The sequence below is a fragment of the Heterodontus francisci genome, chromosome 24 (assembly GCF_036365525.1).
Source record: "Heterodontus francisci isolate sHetFra1 chromosome 24, sHetFra1.hap1, whole genome shotgun sequence".
NCBI lineage: Eukaryota > Metazoa > Chordata > Chondrichthyes > Heterodontiformes > Heterodontidae > Heterodontus > Heterodontus francisci.
In genome coordinates, this window is record NC_090394.1 from 61,890,800 (window position 1) to 61,909,988 (window position 19,189).

Sequence of the window (19,189 nt, forward strand, 5' to 3'; positions counted from 1 at the left end):
TAGAGAATCAATGGCATCACTGAGTTCCGATTTGGTTGGCTGTCTGTCCAGCTCATCCATGACTGGTAGAGGCTGGGCTGCATTGAGGGCAGTCTCAGTGACAGCATTCTCCCTGGAGTACAGTTCTAGGTAGTGCTCAACCCAACGGTCCATCTGTTTGCGTTGGTCAGTGATTATGTGCCCCGATTTAGATTTGAGGGGGGCGATCTTCTTGATGGTTGGCCCAAGAGCTCTCTTCATGCCATCATACATTCCTCTGATGTTTCCGGTGTCTGAGGCCAGCTGAATATGACTGCATAGGTGTTGCTAGTAGTCGTTTGCGCAATGCCTAGCTGTTCTTTGTGCAGTACTTCTAGCTGCTTTAAGTGCTGCGGATGTTAAATCGCTGGGGGCTTTCTTGTAGTTCAACAGTGCAATGCGCTTAGCGGCTATGACAGGTTCCAGCTCTTCATTATGAGATTGAAACCAGTCTGCATTTCTCTTCGCACTTTTGCCGTAGGTGGTCAAAGCTGACTCATAGATGGCGTCTCTGATGTGGGCCCACTTGGTCTCAGCATCCCCTGTGGGAGTGTTTTGAAGGGCTGTTACAAGTGAATTTAGAAATTTTTGTAACAGCTGTGGGTGAGAAATTCTGCTCGTGTTGATGCGCGGGTGGCCCTTCTGCATGGAATGATGCAACTTCTTTGGTCTGAGTCTAACCTTGCTGCACACCAGGGAGTGGTCGGTGTCGCAGTCCGCACTGTGGAAGCTGCGTGTGATTTGAACACTGTTTAAGGCGGCTCGCCTTGTGACAATGAGGCCTAGCTGGTGCCAACGACGCGATCTTGGGTGCCTCCATGAAACCTGGTGACAGGGTTTAGTGTGAAAGAACGAGTTGGTGATGCAGAGGTTATGATAGGTACACAACTCAAGCAGTCTCTGCCCGTTCTCATTCATCCTTCCAACGCCATAGCGCCCAAGGCAGGAGGGCCATGAGTCATGGTCGGCCCCAACCCTGGCATTAAAGTCCCCCAGCAGGAATAGGTGCTCGGTGTTGGGGATGCTGCTAATGATGTTGTGGAGTTGTTCATAGAACTGGTCTTTAGCTTCAGGTGGGGAGCAGAGTGTTGGAGCATAGATGCTGAGTAGGTGTACTGGACCAGAGGTGGTGAGCAGTCGGAGGGACAGTATGCGTTCCGAGCCATTTGAGGGAGGCTCTATCATGCTGAGCAAGGAGTTTTTGATGGCGAAGCCCACTCCATGCTGCCTTGGTTCTTCAGGATCCCTGCCCTGCCAGAAGGTGGTGTAGTCTTGCTCTGCTAGAGAGCCACTCGCGGGGAGGCGAGTCTCCTGAAGTGCTGCAATGTCCACATTGAATCTACTGAGCTCGTTGTTAATGATGGCGGTCCTCCGAGAATCGTTGATTTGTGCAAGGTCTTCCGACAGGCCAGGACACATAGTTCTGACGTTCCAGCTTGCAAAGCGAAGGGCTGGTACCTTCTTTCCTTTTTTCATGTTGTTTGGTGCGGTGTATCAGTCCACCTTTCGGGCAATGACCCTGAGCTCCAAGCACCCATTGAAGCAGGCAGACTGTGGCGGGACAGAATCCTATTGACCGGGGGCTGCCCGGTTTGAGGCGGGCAGTAGCTGTCCAGTGAGGTGCAATGACCTCTCCCACCGACAAAGGCAACCCGTGGCGCCCAGTTTCTACGCCAATTTATCTGGACTTATAACCCATAACTGCTGCCTTCCGTGTTGTTTTAGTCGCTGTGAGGCAACTATGGAGTGACCTCTCCATGGCGCATGCCTGGGCAAATTTATGGAGGTTGAGAGTTGCCCAGTCGTCAAAAACCCCCCTCTCGGCCTTTCTGGTGGGGTCCAAAGGAGTGCAGGACACGACGTTTGGCACCAGTATGGCTGCAGGAACTGCTGGAAACATGCCAAAGGTGACACATGAACGCCTACGGGGTTCCGCTCCGGATCATGTTAGGGTTTACTCCCTTAGCCTTGGTCTCTCCCGAGACACCCACAAGGCAGTGGGGTTGTTGGGGCCCCTACACAGGTGTAGGATGGTGCCGGTGGGAGGAGGGGATGCAAGGGGGAGGGGTAGAGGGAGGGGGTGGGGGGGGTGCAGGGTGAAGATGGTGTGAGGGGGGGGGCGGGCTGCGACGGGGTTGTGAGGGGGTGAGCTGAGAGGGTGGAGCAGGGAAGGGGACGGTGGAAGGGGGGTAAAGTGGGGGGAGAAGCTGGTGCAGGTAATAAGCCATTTCCTCAGTGCCCACCATTGACGTCCGGAAAGCTCATCCACATCCTTCGGGAGGTGAAGCATCATTTGGCAGACTTAGAGGTGATTACATTTGCTAAGGGTTTTTTTTTTGCAGTGGTTTAAATAAAGGCATGCAGCATTGCCGACAGTGCGCTGCAGATGCTCTCCGAGCCATCTCCCGCGGGCGCTTTGAAGTTGCGGCCGGGGGGGCAGTTCGTGGATTTTTTGGGTGTTCGGGGCACCTTTTCACAAGACTTCTCTCGGGTCCCGCTGCTCCTTCTTCACCTCAATGGACTTACCGCACGCCGTGGCTGCAGACACTCTGGGCGGTGAAGACAGCAGGATCGGAGATTGAAGAATCGGCAGCTGTGCTCGTCAGTTTCATCTGGATCAATTTCATTGAGAAAGCAAAGAGCAGGTGTGGCTGGGGGAGGGCAGTGGGCCCAGGTAACATACACTAAACTAACTGTTAGCCTTTAGATCGGGCTAAAATGAACTGATTTAAAGAGCCAGGGGAATTTAAACAGTTTAAGAGGGCAGATTGGGGGAGAAAACGTTAGGGATGGGAGCAGATGGCCATGGATAGAGTTGAACAGCAAGGGAGCTTCCAGCCCAGGAGCCATCTTATGTCACATAAGTAGATCAAAAGCCTGGTCAAAGAGGTAGGTTTTAAGGAGCATCTTAAAAGAGAAGGGTAGAGAGGTGGAGGTTTTGGCATCCAGTGACATGCAAATAAATGGGACTACAATCCAACTGCTTCCAACATTTTACCAAGTTTATTCATCTTTAAGAGGAAAAATTGGAACTAATTTTCAAACAAAAAAAAGTGCAATTTGAAACACAAGACAGAGATCGAATTTCTTTTGAGATTCTCCACCGAAAAATGGATGTGAGAACAATGACTCAACATGTATTTTACCTCAAACTTACAGTAAAGGAATGAAGTCATGGTTTTAACATATCCCAAGATTGCATCATAAAAGAAAATGTGTCAATATAACTAGTTATTCTGACTAGTTATAGCTTTGCGGTGGTTATAAAGCTCTTCAGTTTTGCAAAATAAGCATAATATGCCTCAAGATTTCTTCCACAGCAGTTTGGAAATTATGTAGTCAAAGAAAAGACTGGCCGCTTTAGTCTCTGCCTATAAAGCCTTTTGCAGGTCACACAAAATTTATTGAAGACAATATCACATATGCCAATTAACATTATTTCGTGCTGACATGTGTTTCCAGTAGGATAAATGTCAGCAATAGATTCCTGCTGTAGAGAAAGGGAGAGAATTGTAAAGTCTGGGAAAAAAACAGCGCCAAAGCCCACAAAGTTGTTTTGGAGTTTCTTCTTTCAAGACGATGAATAGAATTCTACTTGAAACAAGCATAGCCTCAGTGTTCCAGAATACAGTCAGAATACAGACATCTATCCACAAAATAGATCCTACCAAGCCTGAAAACTACTGAGGAATCTTGTAGAGTGGCTATTAAATTGGTCCTACACATGGTCACAGCAGATACTAGATGCCTTGGAGTCTTGTGGTGTCAGAAAAGGGCAGCTTGTCGATTCATCCAATATTGCAGAAGGCTGTAAGGTTCAAGGTATTCCAACTTTCTTGATAGGCATCCAAGCCACTCTCTCTTTTGGCTCTCAAAGAAGCCAGAAAGTATGACAGAATTCCATAGAATCTAGGATTTTATTCAAGATATGGACCCCAGCCTCAAGCGCCATACAGGGATAGATGAAAGACTTGCTGAATGATCCCTCTTCAAAGATCAGCAAGACAAGCTTGTCCACTGGCATCTATTCTATTCAAAGCTTTACTCAATAATGGCATCATAAAGGAGGAGCCGAGGAGCATCTGTTCTGTCATTTCCAGCTTTTCTTTTCACAGTTGGCATTGTAATGTTGATGGACTGATGTTGGTGTTCAAAATTCTGAGCGATCTGGACAGAGTAGACAGGGAGAAACTGTTCCCATTGGCACAAGGGTTGAGAACCAGAGGACATTGGTTCTTCTGCCAATCACCTTACATCAAAGACAACATGAGGAATTTTTTAAAAATGCGGTGAGTGGTTAAGAGCTGAAATACAATGTCAGGGAGTGTGGTGGAGGCAGATTCAATTGTGGCTCTCAAAACAGAACTAGATAATTATCTGAAGAGAAAATATTTGCAGAGCTATGGGGAAAAGGAGGGGGTGTGGGACTAGGTGAGTTGCTTTTGCAGAGAGCCAGCACAGACACGCCGGGCTAAATGGCCTCTATCTGCGCTGTATGATCCTATGCCTCATCAAGGGATCTAATTCACTTTGCTCACTTTCTTGAGCAATGGGCTAACAAATGGGATTTAGGGGTGACTGCAGCCAAATATGATATTAAAGTGTCTTGAAGAGGGAATCTTGAAGGCATCAATTGGTAGATACATAGGATAATTGTTGATTCATATCAGTACCTAGTCAAAGTGAATACCAATGTCAGCCTGCACACAATCCTTCAGGGTCATATTGACAAGACATGAAGGGTACTTTGTTGTTTTTAGAAGAGGAAGAAAACACAAAGTCCCAATAAACATCAAGACTATAGCATAAAGACATGCATTAAAAATAATTTCCTTCACTATTCAGAGACCCATGTCACCACACTTTCGAAATTGCACTTTAACTTGCTGCTGTTTTACTACGAGTCAAATCAGAACTGCAAAAGGTGGGGATAGCACAAAGCAAAACGAAAAAGTAACGAGAAAACTATGAATAACTAACTAACAATTTCTAAAAGAAATCCTGGAAAGTTAGCCGGGGGACATATGGCTAGAAGGAAAGATGAACCAACCGAATCACTCAAAACACTTCCAAAAATAAAAAATGTTCATCTGCTGCTTTTTTTCTCAGTAACTGTCCAAAAATATGGCTAGCATTACCAAAAAGAAACAGAATATACATATTTCAAGAACTTGGAGTATAAAATTGTTTTGTGTCCCTTTGGGTACCTTCATTAATATTTTTACTCGAAAATCTCAGCCTTAGGTTGAACTTTTGTTGATTCTTAGCTGAAGGCAAATCCTGCAGCCTTAAACATGTACAGTATTTACATTTTCCCAGAATACAACAGTAGCAGCTAGTCAACCCAAATGGCAGAATGCTTCCCTTTAGCCTCTAAACAGTATCTGCATGGTCCTTTTCAAAATCATGTGAAGAGAACCCAGAGGACAAATTTCAATGTGATTTATTCAAGTAAAATTTATATTGAACCTTTTTTTTTTAAATGAAAGACTGAGAGTGCAGGGGGGGGGGGGGGTGGAAATTATAAATAGGCAGATGCCCACTTCAAGAATGATAGACACCGCTGATTTATACACCTCGTGGCAAGTTTAAAAATTCAAATAATAACTATCTACAGTATTTTTTCTAAATAAAAATTGGACAATGAATGTAAATAGGATTTCAAATGAGGAGAGAGGCACACAGACAGAAACATTATCCTATTGTTCACATAAACATGATTTTACACTGTTAGAGTAAAAACCCATGTTAGACACTTGCTCAATTGCTGCTAAATCCCATTGTTATCCCCTTTCTTCAATACTTCTAATCATCAGGTAAAATATTATTATAAATTAACCTGATAATGTATATTACTTTGTTTCTCACAAAAAATATTCTGAAACTCATTTTAGGTAAATGTTTTCCGAACTAATTCAATAATCATCAATGAGATGTACTTGCCAATGGATAATCTCCACCATTATGCGAAGTTTTTTTAAAAAATGTATTTAGTTACCTGCACCTCAATTGAATCCTGCAGGTATCCATTTTGTGCAATATAAACTAAATGACCTGCTGAGGTCAGTCAATGGGGATGCCCTTGCAGCTTGGCCATTCTATATGATTCGTGAAAGTATTCAGTTTCTTTTGATAGGACAGATTTCCTCCAGCATTACTCTCCACCAAATTTTCAATGAGCTATAGTTTAAAAGAAGTGTTTTTACAGTTGTAAGTTAGTGATATAGCAGGTCACTAGATATGTGCCTATTTCTACCACTCTTAGCTTGCATATTATGTAGACATCCTTCCTCAGATAAGGCAACCAAAACTGCACACCATACTCCAGATGTGGTCTTACCAATGCCCTGTATAACTGCAGTAAAACATCCTTGCTCCTGTACTCAAATCCTCTTGCAATGAAGGCCAACATACCATTCGCCTTCCTAATTGCTTGCTGCACTTGAATACTTGCTTTCAGCGACTGGTGTACAAGGACACTCAGGTCTCGTTGCCAATCTATCATCTGCCTTTCTGCTTTTACAACCAAAGTGGATAACCTCACATTTATCCACGTGATAATGCATCTGCCATGCATTTGCCCACTCACCCAACTTGTCCAAATCACACTGGAGACTCTTTGCATCTTCCTCACATCCTATGCTGTTCTTGACCTAGTGATGTCAATAATGTCATCTTGTAGTTGCGTTGCTGTATATTGTGGTGGTTAATTTTCTCAACATTATGAGCACTAACATTAATGATATCTGAATAGTCTTAAAGAAGACTTGCATCAAATCTAAATTATTTTCAAATCTTAAGTGTATGAAAGTGGTGGGAGAGCAAGCGAAGTCCCTGTTTGTTTAACAGTTGCTGATTGGGGCAATCCTTTCAGTACTCCAAAACACGAAGATCTGAATAATTGCTGGTCAGTAGTAAAACCATTGTTAGAAAAGCCACTAGCAACAAGATTAATTGCAGGAACAGTGTCTGATTGAAGGTTGCAGCTTTTGAATGAAGGCCTTCAGCTTTCTATGCCCTTTGAAAATGGGATTTGAATCTCAGTTTTAAGAAATTTGTACCCAAGAGGCGATGGTGTGGAAATTGCTTCAACAAAACTCACTTCATTGTTATAAATGAATGGTCCACAAGAACTGTAATGGAATAGCTAAGTATTCTGATCCATGTCACATACACCAAAGTTTGCAGTGCTAAAAATATTACATTATATTCAACAGCTGGGCACATACAATCACCTAACTGGAAGAAAGGCAGCATTTGTATTTATGAATGGATGCTAACTGGTTCTGCAATAGGTGAAGCCCTCCACTTCTTTGGGATCATGTTTTCTCTACAATGCAATGTCTTTAACGTGAATTTATTTTAAACTACTGCGCACAAAGATAACAGCCTCTTTGATAATATAACTGCCCTTTCAAACACTTCATACAAATTTTTAAAAATCCAAAATCTTTACCTCATGACAGGCAAGATGCACATCTTTAATAATACAGTTGCCATGTGATAGCACAAGTTGCTTAAGTAAGAGGCAGGCAAGCTCCAGTGTAGCCAAACGAATTTTCCCATCTGTAAAAAGAAACAAAATAACCCTTACCACACCTGTCACGTTTGTTCTGGCAAATGTATATTTTCTATAATTCAACATGGTATCATGTTGTGCTGGATCCAGTCTCTATTCACCACTATTATACATGTCTTTTTGATCGGCAAATGCTCACCTTCTGGCTAAATATGTTACACAGCTATTTTGGGAGGTTTTCCTTGAAAAGGGAATCAAAGGTTGTTGTAAGATTAGGCAAAATTCTATAACTGTTTACTGATTTCTTTTTCCTTCTGTTGAGAAATTCAATTTTTTTTTAAATTCATATTTGCGATGCATTGCTTAAAACATGTGTGTGCAACCCAAGCGAACATAATCTTAATAAAAGCAAAATACTGCGGATGCTGGAAATCTGAAATAAAAGACCCTTCCGAAGAAGGGTCACTGACCCGAAACGTTAACTCTGCTTCTCTTTCCACAGATGCTGCCAGACCTGCTGAGTGGTTCCAGCACTTCTTGTTTTTATTATCTAACATAATCTTCTTGCTAATGGTGAGAAACAAATGTTTATGTATACTTTATTGCTGAACCTTCTTGTTACCCAAGTTAGAATACTCAAAACCACAACTACTGGCAGGATCAGAGGGAGGCATATGGTTAGACATGGGGTAAAAATACCAGAGGAAATAATAAATATAAAACTATAGTGGAGAGGTAATAAAATAGATTAGATGGGCTAGAGAAATTATAAAAGATAGAAAAAAGACTGGTAAAGACTTATTAGCATATAAAATCTAAAATAGTTTGAGATGTCAGCGATGAAGGGAGGCATTTAGTTGTGGAAGATAAAGGGATGGCACAGATTTAAATAAATATTTTGTATTAGTTTTTACAAATGATAGTGGAAGTAAGAACACAGGCATAAAGTGAGGAGGATATGAAACAATTTTAGAAACAACTGGAGAAAAGAAATTGATTCTGGCAAACATTAGCAGAACTGAAGATAAATGAATCACCGGACCTAACGGCAGCACCATAACTATTCAAAGATGTCAGAGAGCAGTTGGCAGAGGCTCTGACCACAATGTTTCAATCCTCAAATAAGCAAATTGTGCCAAGTGACTGAAAGGTCACCAATGTAACATCTTTGTTCAAGAATTGAATAAAGACTAAGCAAAGTAACTAAAGTCCAATTAGTCTAATGTAGACTGTGGGCAAACTCTTAATAATCTATACAAAAGCAGAATACAGTGGATGCTGAAAATCGGAAATAAAATGACTTCTGATGCAAAGTCATTGAACTGAAACATTAACTCTGTTCCTCTCTCTACATATGCTGCTCGATGTGCTGAGTGTTTCCAGCATTTCCTGCTTTTATCTTAAGAATCTACAAGTGGAAACCAAATTAGTGAACATTTAAAGAAAATCAAGGACCTTCAGCCTGGATTTAATAAAAGCACTGCATGCTTAACTGAAGATTTTTTTTTAATGACTAAATGTCTAGGTAAAGGGAATGCAGTAGATGTATTCTACATGAATTTTCAGAAGATCTACAGGAGGCTTAGGACAAAAAAAATTCAGGCATTTAGGACAGGAGGAAATATAGCAGCATGGATCAAAGGTTAGATGCAAGTTGACGGAGACAGTAATTTATCTTTATTGCTGGTGATACTTCGATATTATACACAGTGAAACTTCTTTTTAAAGGAGGGTTTCAGGAGCATCCAATGTCACTAGCATGGGTGCTTACATTACAGGCATATCTCAAAGTAATGGGGCATAATGCTCCAGTGCCAGGGAGCCAGCGATAACAAGACAATCCTCTTCCTCCGCGCTATATCTTAACGATACATTTAAGAATATAATTTCTACTTAACCACCCACCTATTCTGCAATTTATCATTTCTTGCATGCTTTAGTCATTAGGCATCATTTAGCCATACTTTATCCGTTACTAATGACATCAGCCTTCAAGGATAATGCCCAGCAGATCTACTTCTGCACACACTGACTCATGTGCAACCACAACGAAACAGCAAACAGCAAGCAGCTCATCTGATGTGAAACCACATTTTGTCACCCTCTGCCGCCGCCACCACCCCCCGCCCCCCCCATTTACAATTAAAGTATGTTGCTTCTCAAAACTACTGCCAAAAATGGAGGCAAGTCCCTGATTAGTCAATTCGTGGTGAAAGAGAGGATGAAAACAGAGATCGTGTGAAATCAATAGAGGTGAGCTCCTGATTATTCAATTAGTGGTGAGAAGGAGGAAAAGAGGAGATTATGAGGAATCAGCACAATAAATACATCGCATAAATTAATCTATAGCCAGAAAGCAAAGGATTGCCACAACTATATTTCACTGATTTAAACAAAGATGTGGTTAACTACAAAATATATCATACACAACGATTTTCCTTTTCTTTTCAAATATGGTAAATATTGCACCCATCTTTCAGTAATTAACAAAACCAAAAAATAGTCTCGGTACAATTTGGAAAATGTCGTTTCTACTAACAGTTGATGGTAATTTCAGGCTCTGTATTTCACCTGGAATACTTAAAACATTAACATTTGTGATGGATATTTCCCTTTACTGTCATCCACAAAAACCTAATGCTCGTGTTAAGTTGCACCCTCTATTTGAATCAATATTACCTCTCTGCAATTTCAAGATGCCTCAAAGCAGGTTTGAGAAGTGAGTTTTGATGGGGGTGAATGACATTTTTCTCATCCTTGACTTTTCTTCGATTCACAGATCACAACTTAAATGCAGATAAGGAAGCCATTCAGTTCATCATAATTCATTCATCTAAGATGATCTCAGCATCCAACTAGCCTTGAATATTTTTGCCTTCATTACATTAAATGAACATTTTTCCAAAGGTTATAACCATATCTGCTGCTATCCCTGTTTCTGCTTGAGCATTCCATGCACAGAAACTCTTCAGGAGGGGTTTGGTATAAAAATTTAGAATTTGGAGTGTCTCCAAACATTTTATTTGATATGTGGTATTTTGCTGAAGCTCTCTTTAGGAGTTTCTTTCTTCAATATAACTGTGACTGTATAGCCAATGACATCATTTTGAAGTCAAGTGCTTTGGAACCTCCTGAGTCATAAAAGGGGCTCTGTATCTGCAACTTCTTTCTTTCCATTGCAAAAGAACCATTAGTATCACGAAGTTCTGCATCATTAGCCCAAGATTTTATGAACAATGTACACTGTGGCAGAAGCACTGGGGTGATCCATTCTGTCACTTGGAATTTGACAATAGCAGATTAGCAGAGTTAGGCAACCTGGCTGCCCATCAGAACGAAATTATGAATGAGAAAGGTCATGTAACCCCTTCTGAGTTCATCCACCCAGAAATAATTTTTTCTCCAACTGCAGCATCCAATTGGTTCTCAACGGATTCTACCTCTGCTAGTCCACATCATTTACTATCTTAGAGGCGATCTTACAGATCTCAGTCACCACTTTCCAAAGTCGAAGTCTCTCCAGTTTTTCCTCATACCTCCAATCTCTCATATAGGAAACCAGTTCTGTAGCTCAGTAACCAAAACTGGACACAGTACAGAAGGTATGGTTTGACCAAAGCACTATGTAGCCTGATCGTGATTTTCTCTGACTTGTATTCTGCTGTTTTGCTTATAAAGTTCGACAAACTATTGGCTTTGTTGAGTCAACCTGGACACATCAGTTTTTTCTTCATTCAGTTTTCACACCTTCCTGAAACTGGTGACTTTAGGTTGCAGTACCAATTCATAGACACAAACAACCACACTCTACCTTGAACAAATAGCCATCATTATTCAGTGGAAAGGGGTTAACATGGTATGCAACTCAATCTTTCTTCTTTTTGGCCTCCTTGTCTCCAGAGACAACAGGTAAGTGCCTGGAGGTGGTCAGTGGTTTGTGAAGCAGCGCCTGGAGTGGCTATAAAGGCCAATTCTAGAGTGGCAGATTCTTCCACAGTTGCTGCAGATAAAATTGGTTGTCGGGGCTGTTACACAGTTGGCTCTCTCCTTGCACTTCTGTCTTTTTTCCTGCCAACTGCTAAGTCTCTTTGACTTTGACTCAATAGGTCATCACAATCAAGTCCAACATGTCTTCTGTTGGCATCCAGACATAAATTGGGATCAAGATGCGTGAGGCATACAAAAGGTACTCGCAATGGAAACACATTGCGACATGAGCAGGCCATGACTTAAGTGCCTTCACTGTAATATATATTTTTTAAAAAGGATAGACAAGAAGTGCATATTTTGGCTATGTGGGCAACTGGGGACTATACCATGGAGTTTTACAAGCCAGATACAAACTTCAAGTCACTGATACCAACAGATCTTGATGTTCAGATTTAGGATTTGTCATTAATGGAGGGGCACATATTAAGAAACATCAAGGTCTGTGAATATTCCATTTCCTGGCACGAACATATTTCACTTTGACAACCACAAAATTCATCAAACAACTAAATGGGGTGCATTGTAGAGTTAAAGCTATTCTGTCACACAAAAGAAACACATATAGTGCATGTTCTGTGCATTTTTGGTTGCATTCTCCTAAAGACACATGGTCCTAGTTTCTTATGCTTTTTAAATATCCTCTGGAGCTAAACACACCCTGTGCTTATGAGAGTTATCTGACAAGTCATCCACCACGAGAGCGTTTCTGCATATTATTCTCTGCTTACTATATTTTTCGGGCTTCCAGTGGTAACCTGCACCATCAAAGCATTCGCCCTGTTTGAGGGACCCCGCTAAATCCTTAAATTCAAACAGTCCATCATTTACACCTTTTGTTTTTAATGTAACGTGCTCGGGCACAACTTCGTTTTCCTGCTTTGTTCTTTAAACATGATTGAATATTGCAATATATGCAACAACATAAATCATGACCATGATACCATCTCTAGCATTCAGCATAGAACAAGAAAAAGTTTTCTTTAAAAAAAAAAGCATGACGCCAGGATTTGCATTAATTTTCACGAACTCACTCAATATTTTACATCTGTCAATTAAATTTACATTTCCTCCACACTGCTGAGAATTGCAGCGGTAATTGCAATTTTTTTTTTTATTATTCGTTCATGGGATGTGAGCATCACTGGCAAGGCCAGCATTTGTCACCATCCTTAACTGCCCTTCAGAATGTGCCACTGCAGTCCATATGGTGTAGGTACACCTACAGTGCTGTCAGAAAGTGAGCGCCATGTTTTTGACCCAACAACTGTGGCGATGTGTGTGTTTCACTTGACATTCTGTTGAAGAGATACCCATACAAAAATAAGTACTTATGAGGAAATATTCTCACCAGCGTGTGTTGACTGGTTCATTATCTTAATTAGTCTTTCTGCCAGTACATGGCTGTATGAGCTCTTCTCCTCAGCTTGCTCTGGAGGAACGTGGATCTTTTCCAACAGGTCTGCGTCTATACCTGAATGAGATTAAATTACAAAAAGTGCTTTGAACCATCACAGAACTTGTTTGTCCTAATGGAATATGGTGGCTGGCACAGTTCTGACCGGAAGTGTGCATGTGCTTCCTGCCCATAATTTCTGGGCCTTAGGAGACTGCTTGGTGCCTGCAAAACAGGCACTATTAACCCCCAGTAGGGTCACTGTTCAAGTAACTACACCTTACAATCTCTTAGGCTTACAAGTGCAAGTCTCCAGAGTTTTGGATATTATTCTACTCACCCAAAGTGGAAAAACAATTGCTGTCTGCCCTAGTAATTTTAGCAGTTCGGAAAATAATTCCACAATTATATTAGTCAAAGCCAATCCCAGATAACAACAGATATTCATCTGTATTTTCTGAATAAAAATGGGGAATCTAAAAGAATGGACTTTTTGCAGCACTCATGGGAAAAGCAACCATTTGGAACAGACAAGTAGTGAGCCTGCCTTGATTGAAAGAAACTGCACCATTAGGAACAAGTAGGAGGAAGAATAGTGTGCACATCAAATTCTCAAGCACAGAAGAGAATACCAAGTTTTCTTAAGAGCAGTTTTTCTTATCAACCAAATGTTAACTGACAAAGACTAACCTTTGTTGTGAGACATTGCAAAAAGAAGACATAACACGAACAGTGCATAATAATCCTCTTCAGAGCACTCCAGTGCATTGTACACCATACCTAGGAAGGGTCTGTAGAGTTGAAAATGGGGGAAAAAAAGCAAGGTATTAAACCAATTGGTTACGCAAGTTATTGCAGTGGAGAATCCCAGTTCAGATTTCAGATACAAAATGCATCAGATCAATGATCATGAATGGAAATATACCCAACATTATACAAAGACATGTTATTGTACAGTTCTTTGACCAGTTAACTTTCAGTCTGTTTCACATTATTACCTCTCGTGTTAAAAACCTAATGAAAATTATATTAAAGAAAACAAATAAATTTTCTTCCCTCCAAGGAGATTCATCATGTCAGGCCAACAAGAGACAAGAATTCAGTCAACCTTAAGAGTCCTGGGATACTACACTACTGATTGGATACAAACAGTGCTGGAAAAATGCAATGAATCAGTCCACATCTATGGAAAGAACAAACATGCTGACTGACTGATGGAGTGTGTTTCCAGAATTTTCTGCTCGTTTCAGATTTCCAATATTTAGAGTTTACTGCTTTTTTAATTGCTGCTGTCTGGGAGAGCAAAGTGTCCAGTAGGTAGAAAACTGAAATATTTTGCGAAGCATTGATTTTCTTTCACCATAATGGGACTTTAATCAAGAAACGTTCACCTATACTCTCCTAATTTTAAGTTCCTCTATTACATCTACTTTATATATTATGTTTATTCAAAGAATGCTTCATTGTTAAAGGTTTCATAATTCTGGTTACTTCAATAGCTTTTCTAACAAATAACATTGTTTACTGGTTCCCAATAATGAGAAATAATTAAAAATTCTAATCCTATAAACACACATCTGATGAATGAATATATATTGGGAATTGTTGAAAACAGTGAACGAAGTCTAAATTTAAGTTATAGATTAGATCCATAAACAATTTAGAGCTGCTCCTAGCAAAACATTAACAGATAGTCATACTGAAGGTATCATTCAACAATTTAGATGTGATAGTTGAAGTATACCAGTGGTTTAGCATCTATATATGATTACTAATCACAGTATGGTTAGCCATTTTACAATGATCCAGCATGATTTATCTATCTTAACTCAGCACGAGAAATTTATATTAAAAAATTCTTCCAAGGTCCCATGAAATATTAACAAAAACTAAGCCATTTAGGTTTATAAATGCTCCAATGAATCATAAATTTGTTCTGTGGGCTGGAGGGGTATGGTGTACTGTACTGTACTGTACCCACACATCCTCGTCATCACTAAGGCTGCCTATTTCCAACACTAACGTCACCCAAATAAGCCCTCAACTGAGTTCATCTGCTGCTGAAAGCCTCATCCATGCTTTTATTCCCTTCAGACTGGACTTTTCCAATGCACTCCTTGCCAGCCTCCCATTTTCTACCCTCCTAAACTTGAGGTCATCAAAAACTCTGCTGCTGTGCCCTAATTCACACTAAGTCCCGTTCACACATCACCCCTGTACTCGATGACCTACGCCAGCTGCTGGTTAAACACCTCAATTTTAAAATTCTCATCTTTTTGTAAATCCCTCCATGGCCTCATCCCTCCCCATCTCGGTAAAGTCTCCAGCCTTACAATGCTCCAAGATATCTGCACACCTCCTATTCTGGCCTCTTGTACACTCCCAATTTTAATCACTTCACCATTGGCACCTGTGCATTCATTTGTTTAGACCCTAAGCTCTGGAATTCCCTCTCAACTTCTCCACGTCTCTTTCCTCCCTTGTCACTCCTTAAAACCCACCTCTTTGACCAAGCTTTTAACCATCTGCCCCAACGTAGCTAGGTGTCAAATATCATTTGATAACGTGCCTTGGGATGCTTTACTTTAGAAGTGCTATATGAATGCAAGTTGCTATTGTTGTAGCCTTGCCTATTATCCAAGACTTTTTGATAATACGACATTAAAACTGTACTTTGAGATATGCTGAATGTCACAATAGAGCATTGGATGGAGAAAGAAACAGCACTGCTAGCAGGATTGGGCCTCTCAAAAGAAGTACAACATTTCACTTGAAAATGTTCACATCCCATTGTTGTTGACCTTTTCCCTACAGTCATGGTATTTTCTTTTTAAATATACAAAAATTATTGAACTTCACTCCACAAATACAAAACTAAACTTACCTTCTTTTTGGATTGTCTACCCTTGCAGCTGCTGCTGTTTTCTCCTCATCAGTGGTATTTTGTTCAGTCAAGCCTACATGCTGAGAGCCTGATATCTTGCATCGCTCCATAATAACCATCTCAATCTCTTAAAACAGGAGGGGAAAAAAAACTTTAAAACTTTACTGAGACTGATTCCTTTGTGCCAAAAGTTGCAGTTAAAAATAAATCATGATTTATTTGGCTTCAAAACATTTTTCTAAGTTTCAATGTTTAGAATGAAATAGATCCTTATTTTTGAGTGCAGCTTATAATATTAAATACACAATTTGAAAATTGATAGCAATGCACTGAAAGGAACAGTGGTAACAATTTAATTATGGAAGCTCAGCTTCAGTACTCGCTAAACATTCCTGACAATGAAACGTTTATAAGCAAATAGATCTTTGAACTTTATTGGTTTTAAATATTTGGAGACCGAGCAATTTAAAGAAATTCTCTGCCTTTCATGTCTCCCAGAAGCTTTTCAAATGCATTGTTTCATTGCACAGTACCTTTGTCAGAAATCTGCACTAATAAAACTGTTCTATTTAGGTTGTTAAATAACTATGCATGAAGGAGGATTCCAGACTTTCAAAGAGGCTCTGTTTTAAGAATTTTCCAACAGGCCAAATATAAGGCTCATTTTGCGTTACTGTGAAGCAATTTCAACTTTGCAGTATGAATTTTTAAGTTCCAACCCAAATGGAAAGGCCTTAACCTCACTGAGGACGAACACTAATTATCTGGTGATGCCTCCCACTTCTTCCAGACCACAACTACACCACCGAATATCAAGCTGTCAATTACTAGACTGTTACTGATTGTCTCGTCCTATGCTTGCCAATTCTAATTGAACATATTCCTCGGGGTTTCCACTCGATCGTTGTAGTCTGCAAATGTTATTGCACTTACCTTATAATGGTTGGACCCCCTGTAGTTCAGTCTTTTCAGTTTCTTTCTTCTTAAACCTCTTAAATCGGCTTCTTTCTGCATTAGCAACTCAAGATTTTTTGACTTGATGATAGAAGTCAGTGCAAGGCACACTATATAGTTCAGCTGCACCTGTCACTCTGCTTTCACTTAACCAGTTCCTTTCTTTGCTGCAAAGCAGATTCATTAAGCTGAAAACCACAAGCTGCATTGCCAGCAGTGGGGTGACCAGCCACGAGGAAATTCCAGCATGGTATAATGGCCAATTGTCTGAAACCGAAGATGGGCAACACCTCAAGTGCTTGGGAGACACAGTCAGCATGGTGGATTTGGAGGAATGGCATACAGGAACATTTCTCCAAGGTTGCCAACCCCACTTCTTCTGAAAATCTCCCAACCCTACAAAGATCCTCCAGCTTTATTATTCCTCACCTTACATTTTCTTTTTAAAACCTCCTTTCCCCACACTGCACAGACTGACAAAGGGTCATCCACCCGAAACGTTTGCTCTGTCTCTACAGATGCTAAGTATTTCCAGCATTTTCTATTTTTATTTCAGATTTCCAGCATCCACAGTGTTTTACTCTAGTGTTACTGTTTCTACCTTCTTCTGAAACAAGACTGCCCAAATAAGATTGTTTCAGTCTACTCCTGACCTACTGGCCTAAGTTCTTCTCATCTGTACATTCTTCCCCCCAACCCCATTCAGTTCCCACCTACCTACATCTAGGACTCCTCTGATGCTTTAACAATTTTACAGTGTAAGGGCCCAGCTATTTCATTTTCACAATGAATATACAGTCCTAAGCCTTGATTTTTCTCCAGGATCCCTCCACTTCTTTCTTCACCAGCAAGCCAAACACTCCCAATTCACTGTCACCCTCTTCAATCTCGGGTATGGCTACCCGACCCGGACCAGATGGGACCTGACGACACGTCGGGTTTGGGTCGCTCTTCCGGGCCCGACATTCAGGCTCAGGTCGGGTTGGGCCGAACCGGGTCAGACACAGTGACAGCCAGGACGTCAAGGCAGGAAACACTCCGCGCTACTCTACAGTGAGCGATTCCATCCAAGGTAGACCACAACCTCTTTAATATAATCAACTTTATTCCATGGGTTGGGTGCAGAAAAAAATGAAAGGACTCGGGCCGGGTTGGATGTGATTCTTTCGGGCTCAGGTCGTGTTTCATCTGCAGATCCGAGCAGGCCTTTACTTCAAGCCTGACTGAACCTGCTCTCACCTTGAACAACTTTTCTTTTAACTCCATTCACTTCCTCCAGATAAATATTGTCTCAATGGGAATTCACATGGGTTCTAGCTATGCCCATCTTGTTCTAGAACATGTAGAACACCTTGAATTTCATTCCAACTAGAGTCCCCATCCTGATTTATTCTTGCTTTCGCCTTAACCATAAGAATTACATTAACCATATGCTTTATCGTTTATGTGCACCATCTCTGATTCTTCCATTCCCTTGCTGGGAGTTCTCTCTCTGAAACAGGCTTTCCACAATCTGTTAGAAGGCCACTGACTTCAACAACCTTGAATATGTTTCTTCCCACCTACATGCTGTAAGGACTGCAACCCTTTCTCCCAGTTTCTCTACCTTCGACTCATTTGCTATGAAGACTCCACTTTCCATAACAGTTTATGAAACGTTCTCCTTTTCCCTCAGCTGATGTTGAGTGGTGGGTAAATAGGACCCTTAACCATGACTTTCCCATTTCCCAAGTCCCTGTTCTTAGCCCCCCTTCCCTCATTATTCACCCCATTAGCCTCCAGATCACCAAATTATCTTTCACCATCTACAACATGATCCTCATCCAATCTCTAAATTTTGGAGGACACCTTAGTCACTCTTCCAACACCCCTTCTTCCTGCTGTCTTTCCCCACCACCTTCCCATGCAATCTCAACACCTATTTACCTCCTCCTGCAGCACTGTTCAGGGTCCCAAACACTGTGAAATGCAGTTTACATCCACGTCCTCCAATTCAGTTTGGTCTCTTATATAAATTCAGTAACCAATTTGTCAACATCTCCATTCAGACAGCAACTTTGGCATCACACAGAAGCTGACAACATGCATTTCTTTATCACCTCTCTTGATACATCCATTGTTGCTGTGTTGTCAGTCTGCTTGACTAATATTCAACTCGGACTGAACAGCAATTTCCTACTGTTAAACATTGGGAAGACTGAAGTTTCCAGCTTCAGCCACTGGCACAAACTTCATAACCTCACCACAGATTTCATTCCCCCTCTCCAGCCATTGGCTTAGGCTGTTCACAATCACTGTGGCTTATTCAGCTCCCTGCTGTGCTTCCAACCCCATATGTTCAAAAATCTTCATTTCTGTAACATTACTAGCCTCCACCCCACTTCAGCCCACTTGTGGCTAAAACCTTAATCCATGCCTTGGTCACCTCCAG

The 19,189-nt window shown here is 41.1% G+C and overlaps 1 protein-coding gene across 1 annotated transcript in view; it reads right to left on the bottom strand.

Moving 5' to 3' along the window:
• Nucleotides 1-19,189, bottom strand: part of clec16a (C-type lectin domain containing 16A) — a 302,517-nt gene that overhangs the window by 193,269 nt on the left and 90,059 nt on the right. The window contains exons 12-15 of the mRNA XM_068056378.1: nt 15,805-15,931; nt 13,611-13,711; nt 12,876-12,998; nt 7,475-7,584 (exon numbers count right to left, since the gene is read on the bottom strand). Coding sequence (XP_067912479.1) covers nt 7,475-7,584; nt 12,876-12,998; nt 13,611-13,711; nt 15,805-15,931 — 461 coding nt within the window. The remainder of the gene's footprint in view (nt 1-7,474; nt 7,585-12,875; nt 12,999-13,610; nt 13,712-15,804; nt 15,932-19,189) is intronic.